Raw genomic sequence first — 15,943 nt, 5'->3', positions numbered from 1 at the left:
TGGCCACAAAGGTGAAGAGAGGACCAGGCCCTCCGATCATCTCACCAAAAAAGGACTATTAGGATTGTGTGTGTGTGGGTGGGTTGATAATTATTCAACGGACAAGGACAAGACGAACTGAGTGCTATAAAACAAATAAAGGCCTTCTCAGGCCTGATCCGTCGCACACCACTTTACGCTATAGCTGTAACTAGAGCCATTAATACCAAATGTATCAAATAATACTATAAGTATACTATAGTATGTATTTTATATTATTATATTACTTTAATAATGATGATATCTTGGAAGTATTGAACTTAATACCATACCACTGTAGATAATTCAACATTTCTTAATGTTTGCTGTCTAGAGAAACGAAACAAAAGGGCGTGACAGGGTGTGATGCCAAGAGTGCAGGTTATCGCTGCGGCTCTGTTAGAGTGTGTCTAAGACTCAATAGGCAGGTCTGTGTGCCATTCTCCCTTTGTCCTTTTCTTGGCTACTGTGCACTGCGCTCTCCACAAAACCACTGTGTAGCATGAATACTCAGGCGCCTTACACTATGAATATCTCAGCGGAGCACATTACCAACATGCCTGTACAGAAAAACCGACATATATCTATGCGTGTGTCGGTAATGACTGGGACACACACACTACCTCTCTTGCCCCTTCCCCTGAGCCAAAGAGCCTAGTGGGAGTACCTCCTGCATTATTAAAAAGACCACTGCTTCCTGTTCCTCAAGACCAGAACACTCTCCCCCGCCTTACCCTACTGCCCTTCGTTTGACACTCCCCTCGGTGGGGGCTCCGAGGCCCTTCTGCATCCCCCACAATGCAGACTTGCCCTTCTTAGTCGAACGGCCCAACGCTAATGATGTGTGTTGATATGAAGCACAAGTTAGTGTTTTAGCAGAAACCGTTCTTCTCTAATGGCTGTTCCACTTAGTGGTCAAAGTGTGTAACATACTGTGTGTGTGTGTGTGTGTGTGTGTGTGTGTGTGTGTGTGTGTGTGTGTGTGTGTGTGTGTGTGTGTGTGTGTGTGTGTGTGTGTGTGTGTGTGTGTGTGTGTGTGTGTAGACTGCCAACACCACCAGTCTGAATTACATGGTGACGGGCCTGAAGCCCAACACGCTGTACGAGTTCACCGTCATGATAACCAAGGGCCGGCGCTCCAGCGGGTGGAGCATGACCGCTCAGGGCACCACCTTCGAGACCAGTGAGATATACACACACACACGCGCACACACACACACAGGAAATATGGTTGCACACATCAAACATTTTAAAGGTGCATTTAATTTTTTTGGGCACTTTATATGCAAGATTTTAAGCTAGCTTTAGTCAGAATTTTAGAATAACACTCTCTGCTCTACCTCCCACCCTATCCCTATGCCCTTCAAACCGAGCCCACCCTCAAAAACCAAGGCTTGCTGAAAACACGACATGATATTTCTCTTAATGCTGCAGAGTTGACGTAGATCCCTGTATGTAGCCTTAGATTTAGCATCTACATGACTGACACGTTTTAGCCACTAAACTGCATTTATCAACATCACGTAACATCAAAATGTTCCGTGAAAATATCAATATTGTACCTTTTAAATACATAAACCAGCTGAAAAACATAATGTATTCACAAACAATAAAAGCATTACTATATAAAGTATCTCAGAGTCACATTGGAGTGTGTTTTGGTGTCACATAAACTCCAATACACCTGAATATGTGCATGCGGGTAGGTTAGGCACATTGGGATTGTTATCGTACAAACGGTTGTCCTGACGCTATCTCATCTGTCCTCTGAACTTCAGTCCCGAGCTCGGCTCCGAAAGACGTCACCGTGGTCAGCAAGGAGGGCAAGCCCCGCACCATCATTGTCAACTGGCAGCCTCCTTCTGAGGCCAACGGGAAGATCACTGGTCAGTCTCTCTCACTCGCTCACTCAGTCAAAGACATATATCTATTTCTGTGTGTTCCAGCCCAGCTCAATGTCTGTATCGGTGTACAATCACAGTCAAACGCTATCTCCCCCTCCCTCGGTCTCTGTCTGCGTGTGCGACCCTGCCGCAGGCTACATCATCTACTACAGCACGGACGTCAACGCCGAGGTCCACGACTGGGTGATCGAGCCGGTGGTGGGCAACCGGCTCACCCACCAGATCCAGGAGCTCACGCTGGACACCGCCTACTACTTCAAGATCCAGGCACGCAACTCCAAGGGCATGGGCCCCATGTCGGAGGCCGTGCAGTTCCGCACCCCTAAGAGTAAGGAGGAAGTGACTTCAACGCCATTTGCACTCGGTTTCAATTGGACCAATATCCCCCCCGGCTCCCTTAATGTGATACAGTAAACATCTTTGTCGACAGTTGTTAACATATCACAGGCTGTATCTTGCATTGCTCCAGCAGCTAAGTAACAATTACTGCATTATTACATGGAGCATTATTGCCGCCCTTTAGTGTTGAGCTGAATTTGTATGGGCCCACACAGAACGACAGATAATGGATGTTTTCCCTGGGCTTCGAATTCGTTATGGTTGTGATGCTGAAGAATTCAGGGGCTGTATGTTGTCTGTGTGTCTGGCCAACAACCACCGCAGCTTCATGTGTGAATCCAGCATCGCAGCGATTATGCTGCGTCAGCCCCTTTCTGTGGTGAACAATTTTCCAAGACTGCATATATTTTGAAGTACAGTTTAAAGATATCATTTCTCATGGGGTTTTTAATAAAACACGCAGGTTTTCTCAATGCTCAATAAAAATCGATAGGTCATAATAAATCATTCACCTGGTCGCCAGCCGCATTCTTATCTTTTCCTTCAGATGCTTGCCTTGTAACATCTCTCGTACATACAGACATAACTTAGATATGTCGTGCTCGAGAGCTTTCAGGATGAAGGGACTCGAGAGTCCCTTCATCCTGGTTCTCCTTTCTGATTTTTGTCTCACTACCCTGCGTCTCCCGTCTCTTCTCTCTTCTTCTTTCCCTCTGTGCTCTGTTGTTGCCAGTCTTCCTCCACTGCTCTTTTCGCCTAACTGTTTTGCTTTATGTTCTCTCCCTCGCTGCTCACCTTTGGCCTGTTAAGCTGAGTCATCTGACAAAATGGCTAATGACCAAGGTAAACTCCTTCACCACACTCTTTCTCTCCTAATCATCCCCCTGTTCAATTGGCTTATTCATTAATTCCCTCACTCTCCATCTCAAGCTGGTGTGTGGTGAGCGTTTTGGCCCTGATTGGCTGCCGTGCATCACCCAAGTGGGTGCTACACACTGCTGGTGGTTAGTGAGGTTCCCCCCCTTTCAATGCAAGCGCTTTGAGTTTCCAGAAAAAAAAAGCGCTATATAAATTGAATGAATTAATTCTTATTTATTCTCTCGCTCTCTCGCTACCTCTGTGCGCACTGCTGACCATATAATGTATGCATTCTTCCGCTGACCGTATAATGTATGCATTCTTCTCTTCCTGCCCAGGAACCTTATCTTCTCTACTGACTACTGACGTTATACACTCTATTAGTGTAGGAACTTGAGGATACTGTATCTGAGATAATGGATAGATGTGAGAAATTACGGCACAAGCAAAGATTATTTGTTTGTCATATTAAATATCGGTATCCTTTCCCAACTGGCAATGAACTGAACACATTATATCATGATCAACCTATAACAATGAAAGAACACTGTTTGGTTATTTATAAAAAATATAACTAACACTAGTTCATGGAGTTCTAACTATATGTTAGAGGCATGTCTTTGCTGAATCGTTGCCTGTTTCAGGCACACATTGCTCCTTCATTCATATTGAGTGTGAACCAGCTTTTTTGGTTTCAGTTCATTGTCTGTTACTGTGAGACATTCTCCATAGTCAGGTTGTCGTAATTCACCCATGACTGCATCTGATGTTTAAGTCTTCTTGTATATCATTGGTTAAACTGCGAGGGATTGATGTGAGCACGGGCCGGGCCTTTTCATTGAAACGGGCCTACCAGTAGTCTGCCTCTTTCCCACCTTCCAGCTAACCCTCCGGTAAAGCCAGGAAGTAACCAGCCCCCATCAGATGGTTTTGGAAGCGCAGTCGGTAAGATGCTCCCTTATTTATTTAAAGTAACCCAACACCTTCACTCTCTGTCCCTGAAAACCTCAATCAAAGCCAGAAATCTAGGGGTTATCATGGATTCAGATTTACATTTCGACAGTCACATCAAATCAGTTACAAAATCTGCATATTATCACCTTAAAAATGTAGCAAGACTTAGAGGGCTCATGTCCACCGAAGACTAACAAAAACTTGTACATGCCTTTATATACTTTGCAAACATATATACTTTTATGTTTGCTTTAGCTTTCTGCTAAATCTTAAATACATGGCATTTTTTTCATTTCTTTGCATACGTTTTCTTTTACTTATCTATTATTTAATTTTATTGTAGGACAATGTTTATATGTGAAGCACTTTGAGTCTGCCTTGTGTATGAAAAGTGCTATATAAATAAAGTTGCCTTGCCTTATATTTGTTCATGTTCTTGCTCATTAAAGGTGAGGAGTTGGCGATTTTCCATTTTTACAAATCAAACTAATAGCAAATGCCCTGAATTCCAGTTGTTCTGCACAAACTTAACAATGAGTCGTGATGTTGTCGTTAGAAACATATAGCAGGCTTTATCACCGCATGTCCCCCCCCCCCACCTCAGGGAAGCCCGGTGGAGCTGACAACATCCTGGTCATCGTGATCATCATCTCCGTGGGCGCCTTCACCATCATCGTGGTGGTGGTCGGGGCCTTCCTGTGCACCCGCCGCACCACCTCCCACCAGAAAAAGTACAGCGTCCCTCTACTCATGTGTTCTATGTTGTTCCCTTCCCTTCCCTTATCCCATCCTACGTCGACCCACTTGTTCAGGAGGCTTCTTGCCTTTTATATTTGGGGTGTAGGGACCAACACGTTGTCGCTCATGTCACATTTCAGGTCGGCTGCTTTAATATACAAGGACACCGTTAGGAGACTTGTTTTCACCAGTGGTGTCTACTCCCCGTTACCTGGTGCATAACAGTAATCAATTCATGGATGGAGGGAAAAATAGAGGATTTATAGCCAGAATATAGAAATGTGTTGCCTATTCTTGCACTCCACCAGATCTATTGGACCTAGACTGTGATTAGCGATGAAGAGTGAATAGGTATACCAGTATATCTATCATCAGGGCTCCACGTCTCATGAAACTGCTCTCGCTGCACCCGCTCCTCCCAGGAAGCGTGCTGCGTCCAAGTCCACCAACGGCTCCCACAAGTACAAGGGCAACTCCAAGGACCTCAAGCCCCCCGACCTCTGGATCCACCACGAGCGGCTGGAGCTCAAGCCCATGGACAAGTCCCCGGACCCCAACCCAGCCATGACGGACACGCCCATCCCCCGCAGCTCCCAGGACATCACGCCGGCCGACAGCGGCCTCGACAGCGTTACCCACCTGCAGCAGCAGCAGCCGCGCCGCAACTCCTACCGAGGTCAGTGGCCCAAACCCGCCCCTCCCCACCCAGGGGGGAGCAGCACCCACCGGGGAAGGGGAAGGGTGGTTTCGTTATGAGGCTCGGATTTGACCCAATCAGTACCCAATCATCCCCAGACGACTGGTTTGCCTTGTTAAGGACGCCATCTCTAGGTGAGACGTGTGCTCCAGACCCGTCACCCTTTCACTGGGGAGTCGTCATAGGACAAACACGGGTGTCAGTCATAACACTAATGATCTGCTACTTGTATGTACCAGAGCCCATGTTCCATGGTCGATGTGTTGTCATCTTCAGTAGTTTTGTCTACTACCTGGGCCTCGGTATGTACAAAGGAGCAGACCCATTTGTCGTCTTATGAGTGACGTCTTTGTTTGTACTACGAGTCTGTTGCTGCGACACACCTGTCCTCCTTTAAACTGTATCAAAGGGGTGTTAAGAGGGGAGTCGGCAGCCCTGCCAATCTAGAATGAACACTACCCTGGAAGATTTTTTTAAAGGCAGGATTTATTTTTATTTTTTTAAGAGTGGTGAACTACAAACATAGGTAGGTGCAGGAGCAACCACCTGGTGAAATATATGTTATTGCCATTGCTGGTCTTGGGGCCCTGGTCTATCATAGCTTAGGGCTATTCTTTAAACATGATCAGGAGTACCCCTTTAGTGCTACCAACGTTTCTAGAATGGATGTTATATTGGATGCAGAGCAAGAATACGTTAATTTTTTTTGCTACAAATGTACAACTTCCCTGAATGAAACCATGTGTCATTGTGTTCACCCTGTTTGTCTTGTCAAGGTTTGGTCAGGGTTTTTTGTGTTTTTGTGTATGTTGTGTAGGCTTGAGCACTTATCATGCACCGCATTTCATTATTTTCATTCCTTATGTTATGGTGTGATCCAGATGCCTCTTACTGGTTTGCTAAAAAAAAGGCTAATGTAGCTGACAATAACAATGACTAGCCAATGACAAACGGGATGGTTATAAGTGCTGCATGCCAGGAAATTACGTCCCGTTCTCGCTAGAGCAGGTTGGGCGTACCGGTGTACCATTCAAATGGATCGAAGCATTAGTATTCCAATCTTTCACTTCCTTCACAACAATCCAAAACAACAATGTTAGCTAAAAATAAGATGAATTACGCAACTAGAAAACAGGGATTTCTTCCTCACTGGTGTGAGGTCCCCACATTCAATTCAAATTAATTAGAAAACAACTCTCTGATTGGCTGGTTTCCACCGCACCTTTTAGGCCACGAATCAGAGGACAGCATGTCGACACTATCAGGCCGACGGGGGATGAGGACTAAGATGATGATGCCCTTTGACGCACAGCCGCCTCAGCGTAAGTGTGGACTGGTTGGTGGGTTTATGAGTGGGCAGAGCCTGGTGCAACAAGCCCCTCTCCCACGGTCTTCTCTGCCAGTCTTATGTATATCTGTATCAGATCATTGTAGTATCTGCTGTACAACCTCACCGGATGGTGAGGTTGTACAGCAGATTAGCATAGATTGTGCTTTCAGTTACCATGTCTGGCAGTTTAGTCTGCAGAACATAGTGCTTTATTTAGAGCAGAGTTTCGCTTCATCTCTCCCCACAGCTATTTCTGTTGACTATAGTAACTTGCATGCTTATGTCTTCAACAACATATATCACCGAACGCCTTTACATCAAGTCAAGCTTTTCATCCTGTTTGTATGGGTGTGTGTCCATGTCCATTTTCACAGCTGTGATTAGCGCTCACCCCATCCATTCCCTTGACAACCACCACCATCACCACTATCACATGGGCAGCCTGGCCTTGCCGCCACGCGGCTACCTCTACCACCAGGGCCCCGGGCACCCCCTGGCCCGCCCCCATGTCTGTGCCACCCCTGTCTCCCATCTAGACAGGGTGGACTCCTCAGGTGAGAACACCCCCACCCGCTGGCCAGGAGCTGAACTGCAGGCCATGTTGATCATGCGCAGTACACATGTTTTACACATTGAAAAATGTTTTGGTAGATCTTAAATTAGTTGCTTAATGTTATTATTATGTGTTCTGATTTATTTTTGTGATTGGACATGCTTAGATGGAGGTGTTGGGTTAAATATGTGTTGCATCTCTCCATGAACATTTATACTTTGTAGGGGTGTACGGTATGAACGGTAGGGAAAGTACACCGGTGTGAATTTGCGCTACGGTATGGATTTTGACCTTACCGTGAGACCGGTGTGACCGGTAGACAGTGTTGTGTGTAACGCGTTACAAAGTAAATAACACGTTAATACACTAACGTAAATACTTTTTCATTTCAAAAGTAAAGTTATGTACAACTACTGAAAATATGGTAACGAAATGTAGTTCCTTCATTTTTTATTTTTTTATTTTTATAATTTGGCGCAACGTTACTTTTCCCAGGGACAGATTTGACAGCGATACTACCTTCTCAGGCAGTATGCTTGTGTGCTTGCGCAATATTTCCTTCATGAGCTCTCATTCCACACCGTACGAGACAGACGCTGGTAGCGTGAAGCTGTCTCTGCATCTCTTCCACAGACATCGCTTCCGCAGGCATTTTCCAAAGCCAGTCCTTACGACCCAAAAAGCCAGTAGTGGAACGAGATAACAAACGCGGTCACTGTTTACCTGTGTAAGGACATGTTTCCCTGTCAAAATGTCAATAGAAAGGGCTTTAAAGAGATGGTCAAAACACTCCCAGGTACGCGTTACCTGCCCGAACACACAAGGTCCGCGGGAAAGGGGAGAAAGAAATCTATACTATTAAACATTAGTGTTTTTTCAGAGATGGAAGTAACCTAAGAAAAGCTTTTGCATTTTTTTTTTCATGCAGTTTTACTGCCTAACTAGTATATTACCCCTTCAGAAGCATTTATATCGAAATTAGGAGATGAAATTAACATACCGTGATATAATATCGTTACCGTCTATGCATCAAATCATACCGTGATATACATTTTAGTCCATACCCTACGGCCCTACTTTTTTGCCTGAATAATCCTAATAACTGAACCTTTTGACTTTAGATAATTTGTTATCTATTCATTAGTGTTCATTATTATTTGGTATGAGAATGAGCTTTCACATGTGTTGGCTTAAACTGCAGCTTATTAATGCTGAATACCACATGTATTCACTTGTTAAATTTGTCTTCTTTGTTGCATTTATTCTATTAACTCAAGTGCTTTGCCAAAAACCTTCGATTTCTTTCCGCTCGTGTTTTAGAAGTTCCATTCATGACTGCATCAAAAAATGTACCCTTCCATCCTATTTGCTCATACTTTATATCTCAATTGAATATAAGTCGTCCAGTTGTTATCTAATTCTATATTGACAGACAATACATTTTTCCTTTTTTTTTTTACATTTAACAGTAGCGGTAATCTAACGGGTTTAACAAACTGTCACAGTCAGCAAAGCATCCATGAACAACAAAGTAAAATACAGTGACGCAAAAGGGAACAGTTGCTGGGTTACAAAACCCAATGTAAAGGCATGGATCCCTTCATGTGTGATCGGTGCCATACCAGAACGTGGGGATGGCTGGCTTTGTCCCTCCTGTGTGGTGTTTACTCCCGCGCGGTGTTTACCCCCTGCAGGGGGTAAACACCGCGCGGGGTGGGCTGTGGGTCGGGCCCACACCACCCATCGCGCGCACACCACCGATAACGTTTACTCTTCCCCCACCCAGAATCTGTGCGGACCACGCCCAGCGTGGAGCCCCCTCCCCCCGCCGCGGCCTGCTCCTCGTCGCAGGGGTCCTGCCCGTCCTCTGAGCTGCTGGCCGGCGACCCCGAGGGCAGCGGCAGCTACCATGGCTCCAGCACCACGGAGGAGGAGCCCAACTACTCCACCAACCTGCCCCCCCACCGCCCCGCCCACCCGCACGCCCACGCTCACCCCCTCAAGAGCTTCGCCACCAGCCACCCCACCTACGAGTCCTCGGCGCTGCCCAGCACGCCACTGCTGGCTCAGCCTGGTGAGGATAGCCGGAGACCCACGGCCTGTTCCCCCACCCATGCTCCCCGTGCTTAGTTTGAGGACGGAAGGCATTCCTATTACGAACGGGGCGATCCCCCCCCCCCGTAATAATCATATTTCGAATTTATTAATAATATTTAATTGACTGGACGTCAGCAACGTCCGAAATGGTTAGCTTTTGTGATGGCCAAGCTTGTGGCTATCACAACAGCTGTGATCCACTCTAGCCGAGGACGGGGCGTGTGACGGCCGAGGAGACAGCCAGGCTCAGGCTGTTGCACTTCTTCTTCTTAATGGTTGAGGTACTGCCACACTGCTGACGTGGTTTTTCGACTGAGCTCTCATGCAGTAGCTCTCATGCAGTAGCTCTCATGCAGTAGCTCTCATGCAGTAGCTCTCATGCAGTAGCTCTCATGCAGTAGCTCTCATGCAGTAGCTCTCATGCAGTAGCTCTCATGCGCCTAATTGACGACTAACTGTTTTCACGTGAGACGCTGCGCGGATCGGATCATATTTCTTTCTCCCCTCCGATAGCCGATCCAGCGTAATGGGCCAATATTGGACCGATACAGATGCCGTGGATCAGATCGGGACGCCTCTATTTTATATCATAAATAAGCAAAACAATGCCTTTGTCTCACATTTCCACTCGTCAACTTTCAACAAGATGTGTTAAAGTTTCATGGTACAGAGGGACTTATCATCTTGTCATAACCTTGTCCTACACACACATTAAGGCATACTTACATCAGGGAACCCCGTCAAACACCCTTTCACATTCATACTCCTATGGGATCATAGATGCTCGGTGTTGTTTGGCTTCTCATTGTATGCATGTCTGTCTTTACACAGGACCCCCCAGCCACCCACACGTTGTCAAGACAGCCTCCATCGGCACGCTGGGACGGACGCGCACACCCGTGGTGGTGACGGTGCCCAACGCCCCCGATGTGCCAGAGACCAGCAAGATGCTGGAGGACGTGGACAGCGTGAGGATTATATCAATGATTCTAGTTGGGCCCATGCCTAGTCTCAACACTCAGACACTAGATTAATAATCTAAAGTCTGACATGTGACCTATCTTGGGGCTGGGGGAGGGGATCTGTAGGCTTGTAATTGGCTCAGAGCGAACACAAAAAGGTCAGCCCCGCCTGGTCAAGTCCATTGGGAAGACGAGCTGAAACATTCTGTCTGAACTAGTCAACACGGTGTAGAAATAAGCTTTTTAAAATCCCCTTCCAGAAGCTCCATCCACCTGAGAGATGAGCTTCTCCTCAGTAGAATATCTCTAACATAACTTGAAGCGAGGCATAACTCCGCCTCTTTCAGTCTCTGGTTTCCAGCCCAGATGTTCTGCTATTGCATAGCAGGACTAGCTTGACTTGTGAGTGAATGAGAGATCATTATTTAGCAGGACATTGAGGCCCAATCCCATTTCTTCCCCTTCCCCCTTCAAAACAAGCGGGAGGGGTAAGGGGAAGGGGTAAGGGGTAGAAACGGGATTGGGCCTATGTGTATCCTGGAATTGGAAGGTAATGGGGAAGAGTGAAGTGTTAATACAATGTAGATCACGGGGGCTTTGGAAAACGGATGTAATCAATCAACTTAATTTTTTGGGGGGGGCAATACAGATTGTGTGATTCCTATTTTCTCAGATGTTGATTTTAACCATGTTCTTTGATGTATGTTCTTTCTCTTTTTTCTATCCCACTTCACTCACTGCTTTGTGGCGTTTATGTCGACTGCCTTTTGATCACTTAACAAAAAAAAAAAAATGCCTTTTTGATTATTTGTTTTAATCCATTTTATAATTTAACCTGATTAATGCCCTTAATTTTTTCTTCCACCCCATAAACAATGTTATTTCTTCACTGCTTGGTTATTGACGAACCATTGCTCCCCATTGGCCTCTCCTTGGGGTCTGGCTGCTTGTTTCTTTCCGTTCATGTAGTCGTTGCTGTGCTTCACGCCTCAGCCCTACTGAGCCACCCCCCTGCTTGCTGAGCCTCACCTCACCCTACCTCAGCCATGCGACTCCCTTCTGTACAAGGACCCTGACTGACCCTGACTCTCCCCCTTCTTCTCCCCCCCTCCCTCCTCTCCCTGGCTTCTCAAATGCAGGTGCTTGCCTCCCTCCCACCGTGCCCCTCCCCCGCCCCCCGCAGTAACCCTGTTCCTCTCCCCCAGAGCTACGAACCCGACGAGTTGACCGAGGAGATGGCCCACCTGGAGGGCCTCATGAAGGACCTGAACGCCATCACCACCGCGCCATGAGACACACGCACACAGACACACACACACACACACACACACAGGGACATAATACACCCCAAGTATCATCCATGGACACATCAGTCTACCTGCGCCATAGGAACTCTCTAACCCCCCCCCCACCCACCCCCCAGTGCAGGGAGAGCCTGCATCCAGCTGCGTATGAAACATTGCTATTGGCTAAACACTTACCCACTCTCAGGAAGGAGACGGCCATGAGAGGAACGCAGGAGTGTGACGTTTTACCCTTTTTATGAAGAAGAAGAAAAAATAACATTCTCAGAGACCATTTGATCGCTTTCAAGCTGAGGATTGTGAAGTTTGTCCTTGGCAAAAAAGAAAGAAAAAATATTAAAAATAGTCCAGGAGAGACGCGTGGCAGGTTTTGTTGTGTGGGATGACAGGAGGGCGTGACACACTTTTGGAGAAAGTCCAAAAATATGCTGGTATTGATGTTGGTGCTCATCGGGCGCAGTCTACAGTGTTTGTTTGATATGTGTCATTTCTGCATTTTTATATATCTATTGGGCTGAATCAGTGAGGTGAACATTGGAAAAACACTCTGTACAAGCCTACAGTATCCATGCGACGTCACGTATAAACCCCCGTTTCTTGTTTTGACCACCCCTCCCTGCCACACACATTGTGTCGTATATTGTGCCATGACTTTTTATAGGTTTCCATGTTATATGTATTATTTTTTACTCACATATCCTTTATAAACATGTACATATCTTGTTATTTTTATTTTTTTCCGTTGAATCTGCCTCCTTTTTTTGCGCTTCCTATTATTTCATTACTAGCAAGGATGGAATACTTTTCATATCAGAAGAGGTGATGTTCCTTTGGTGTTTCTACACAGTGCAGTTGAATGGAATTTTGAAAAACCCTTATTTTTCCTCTATGTACATTAAAACGTGTTGGCCCTTGTTTTTTGTGGGAGCTCTGTTTTTGAAAAAAAAGAAAAGAAGCCTTACCAACGTGTTTTCCAATGTTGGATATTTCAGACGCGAAGACGCAACCCCTCTTGAAGTTGTATTGTGACGAGGGCGCGATCGTTGTCACCTCCAGGCAGTAACCATAATGATTAACAAGCTATGACACAACATTCTTTCAGGTCAGGGGGTTGTTTTTGGTGGGGTGGTAATGAAAGCCCAGAGAACCTTGCATGACAGCCAGTGTTTCAATCATCTGATAAGCTATAACGAAGGTCCCGAAAGCCAATATTTGGTTTTGTCATGGAGAATCGGATACAGTTTTCCTAAAAATAAACCGATTGTTTGCTGGATGTGTGTGGTTGTCTTTGAGAAACGCCCACAAATTTCATGGCTCGTCGTTTTTCCCTCCAAATCTTACCAGATGCAAAGATGTCGGCCTTTTGAATGAACTCCCCGATTTTTTTTTTACATTGTAGTTTTTGTATGAAGAAAATAAAGTGTTCTGTACAAGTCCAATGTAAAGAAGTAAAAAATGAAACTAGTGATCTACAAAGCTGGTTTTTCATCTTACCCAAAGAAATGTTGTCATCAGTAATTTGGCTCTACTTTTGTGAATACCATGTTTCTCATTAATGTGCATCCTCATGAATGTTAATATAACTAAGAGATTTTAATCTTGAATATAAAAGGAACATGTTCTGGGGGAAATGTTGGATTAATAACAGAAAATGGTACAGAGAATAGGACTTATTTGGGAAATAGTTGTTAAGTTGTAAACAGTTAAACCTTTATTGCACTTTTTTCAGTTTTTGAAAATACATTTCTTACATATTTTGTGTTTTAAATATCAAGCGGTTTGTGTAAAGTAGTGTCCTAGGTTAGCAGCAAGCAGCTGGACTTATGTTTTATTTTTATTTTTTTTCTTCTGGTTTGTTTTTGTTATTGCTTTGTCGAGGCTATGACTGAGTGGCAGTGTTTGCTGTGCTGCCTTGGATGATTTATGTTGTTGCTTGTTTATGTACAGAAGTCTTTGCTTTCTGTTGGAAATATCTGTGGCTTAAAAAAAAAAAAAAAAAAAAAAGTCTTTATTTTTTATCGGTGCTCCTATACATTGTGAATACAAACTATCATGAATACTAACGAAGTTAATTTACCTACTTGTCGTCTTTTTACATTTGGCTAAACATTCTGCAGGTTTTGATATACCTACACATTCAATATTCCATACATGCATTACAAAGCTGTATTCTGTACCTTATTTAAAGGGCTTTGGTTTAAACAGCGGATGTGACGGTGTGAGTGAACAAGCTACATTTTTGCAGGCATTTAGGCGCACATAGAGTTTTTGGGACAGGCTATCAGAGAATCGGGTTGTCTTGATGACTATTATTTCCCACCCAACAAAGTCTAAAGGTGTGCCTTCTATTTGACTTATTTATTGCTTTCTATCAAATATTACGGATTCACAGTATTCCACAACAATGTTTTTGTAGTCAACATGTTTGAAAATAATTTGATTTGAATGTATTGAAATTAAGCTGAATAATAGTTAAACCACTCGCCCTAATTTTGTAGATTCTGTAACATCAAAACAGCACTGACAGAAGACCCCTTTGAGCTTGCAAAATGAGAAATATTAAAACATTTGTTGCTGTGCTGATTGAAACACATTCCTAGCTCTGGCTACATGGTATGACTGGGGGAATTTTTCTTACCCCATCCACACATCTGTCACGTTTGGCGGATCAGATAATGATAGAAACTAATGATTTGGCAGACGTGTTTGATCACTTTGTAAGGGCAGGACAGAGATCATTTTGTTATTTTACAAATAATTGTTCAGCTTGATTGTTATTTTTATCGGGATGATTCACTGATGTATTGACATTGGACATGGGGGGGGGGGGGGGATATCTCTTGCGCCTCTACCTAAAACTATCTCAGATGAGTGGAACCTTTTTACTCTAAATATTGGGGAGGATGTGCCCCTGCCCTATGGATTACAGCTATGCTTTACAAACCTTCCAGGCTTTCTCGTCAGACATGTAAACGTTTAGATTAACATATTCAATGGAAAATAACAAAGGACTTGACTTTCCACACTACCCTTAGGAATTGCCACAAGGTGGCACACCTTTGCAATAACATACAGTAATAACATACAGTAAAATTCCTTTGCCAAATTCACATTCACATCTGTGACCATTGACGAAGAGAAGCAAGAGAATCGCAAACACCAAGACAGTCCAACAAACGACTGTACCACTGTTTCCAAAGTTACACATGATACTCATGTTTTGTGGCTTCACAATTTTTATAGGTCAATAGATTTCCATAAAGTAGATATATGGGGATACACCAATTGTTTCATCACCTGCACGTCCTGTGACTGCAGGGTAGCGTCAACTTTTGCTCATATAAAGGCGTAATACCGGTGCACTTAGCAGCCTACCGTAAGCCATTGTTCTCCATTGTACCCACTCTCAATTACTTTTAGAAAATCCTTGAACTCTTATTTCTGATTGCTGTGAAAAAGGGAAACGGGCTGATAGAAGTGACTTGAAAGCGACAGATGGAGATAAGGTATTAGTTGTCCATGGGGTCCTCAATTCTTCATAGAGCCAAAGAGCAGGCAAGGCCACTTATTTTTATTTTTCAACATCTTTCCCCTCTTTTAACTTGTTGCAAATGATACAAATTAACCATTTCCATTATATCAGCACTTCAAAATCCAAACTTCATGGGACTGTTTTTTCAATAACTTGTATTTTCATTAATGGGGTCAAGAGTAACCATCCATAAAAAGCCACAAGGCTGTCCTTGGTCAGCCACACGCTGGGAAAGGCCTACTTTAGAGGCATGCATGCCTCCAGTTTCACCTGGTAAATAACCTCACCTATCAAAACTATACAAACATAATATTGCAATGGTAGGTTTACAATATTTTAGATATAATGAATTACAATTCTTACTAAATTATGACTTGGTATTCAACTAATTAGACATAAATACATTTTGAGTACACAATACATCCTTATATCATGTTTTGAGTAGTTAACATTATTTGTTATGGACACAGTGCCTTGCAATTGATGCCAGTCGTTAGAGAAAACCATGCAGACTACATTGACGTAAAGAGAGGAAATGTATTTTCCAGTTTAAATATTGAAATGCTGATTGGCGGGGAACTGGAAGGAGAAGCATTCGAAAGCAGGGGGTGATTGTTTCTTATATTTCCACACCTATACTTGATACGGTAACTGCGT

The 15,943-nt window shown here is 44.2% G+C and overlaps 1 protein-coding gene across 7 annotated transcripts in view; it reads left to right on the top strand.

The window, feature by feature from the left end:
• Positions 1-13,831, top strand: part of neo1a (neogenin 1a) — a 158,601-nt gene extending 144,770 nt beyond the window's left edge. For 3 of the 7 annotated variants that reach the window (XM_030376263.1, XM_030376261.1, XM_030376265.1), the window contains exons 18-29: positions 1,063-1,201; positions 1,797-1,904; positions 2,056-2,250; positions 3,072-3,104; positions 4,002-4,064; positions 4,678-4,804; positions 5,234-5,487; positions 6,738-6,830; positions 7,213-7,392; positions 9,178-9,465; positions 10,320-10,456; positions 11,590-13,831. In XM_030376263.1, the coding sequence (XP_030232123.1) occupies positions 1,063-1,201; positions 1,797-1,904; positions 2,056-2,250; positions 3,072-3,104; positions 4,002-4,064; positions 4,678-4,804; positions 5,234-5,487; positions 6,738-6,830; positions 7,213-7,392; positions 9,178-9,465; positions 10,320-10,456; positions 11,590-11,742 (1,770 nt within the window). In that variant the 3' untranslated portion in view covers positions 11,743-13,831. The other 4 variants (XM_030376267.1, XM_030376264.1, XM_030376266.1 and 1 more) reach the window with 3 other exon arrangements.
• The last annotated feature ends 2,112 nt before the right edge of the window (positions 13,832-15,943 follow it).

Source organism: Gadus morhua, chromosome 14 (genome assembly GCF_902167405.1).
Source record: "Gadus morhua chromosome 14, gadMor3.0, whole genome shotgun sequence".
Classification (NCBI taxonomy): Eukaryota; Metazoa; Chordata; class Actinopteri; order Gadiformes; family Gadidae; genus Gadus; species Gadus morhua.
Note: the sequence above shows the minus strand (reverse complement) of the source record. Positions and strands in the feature narration are given on the sequence as shown.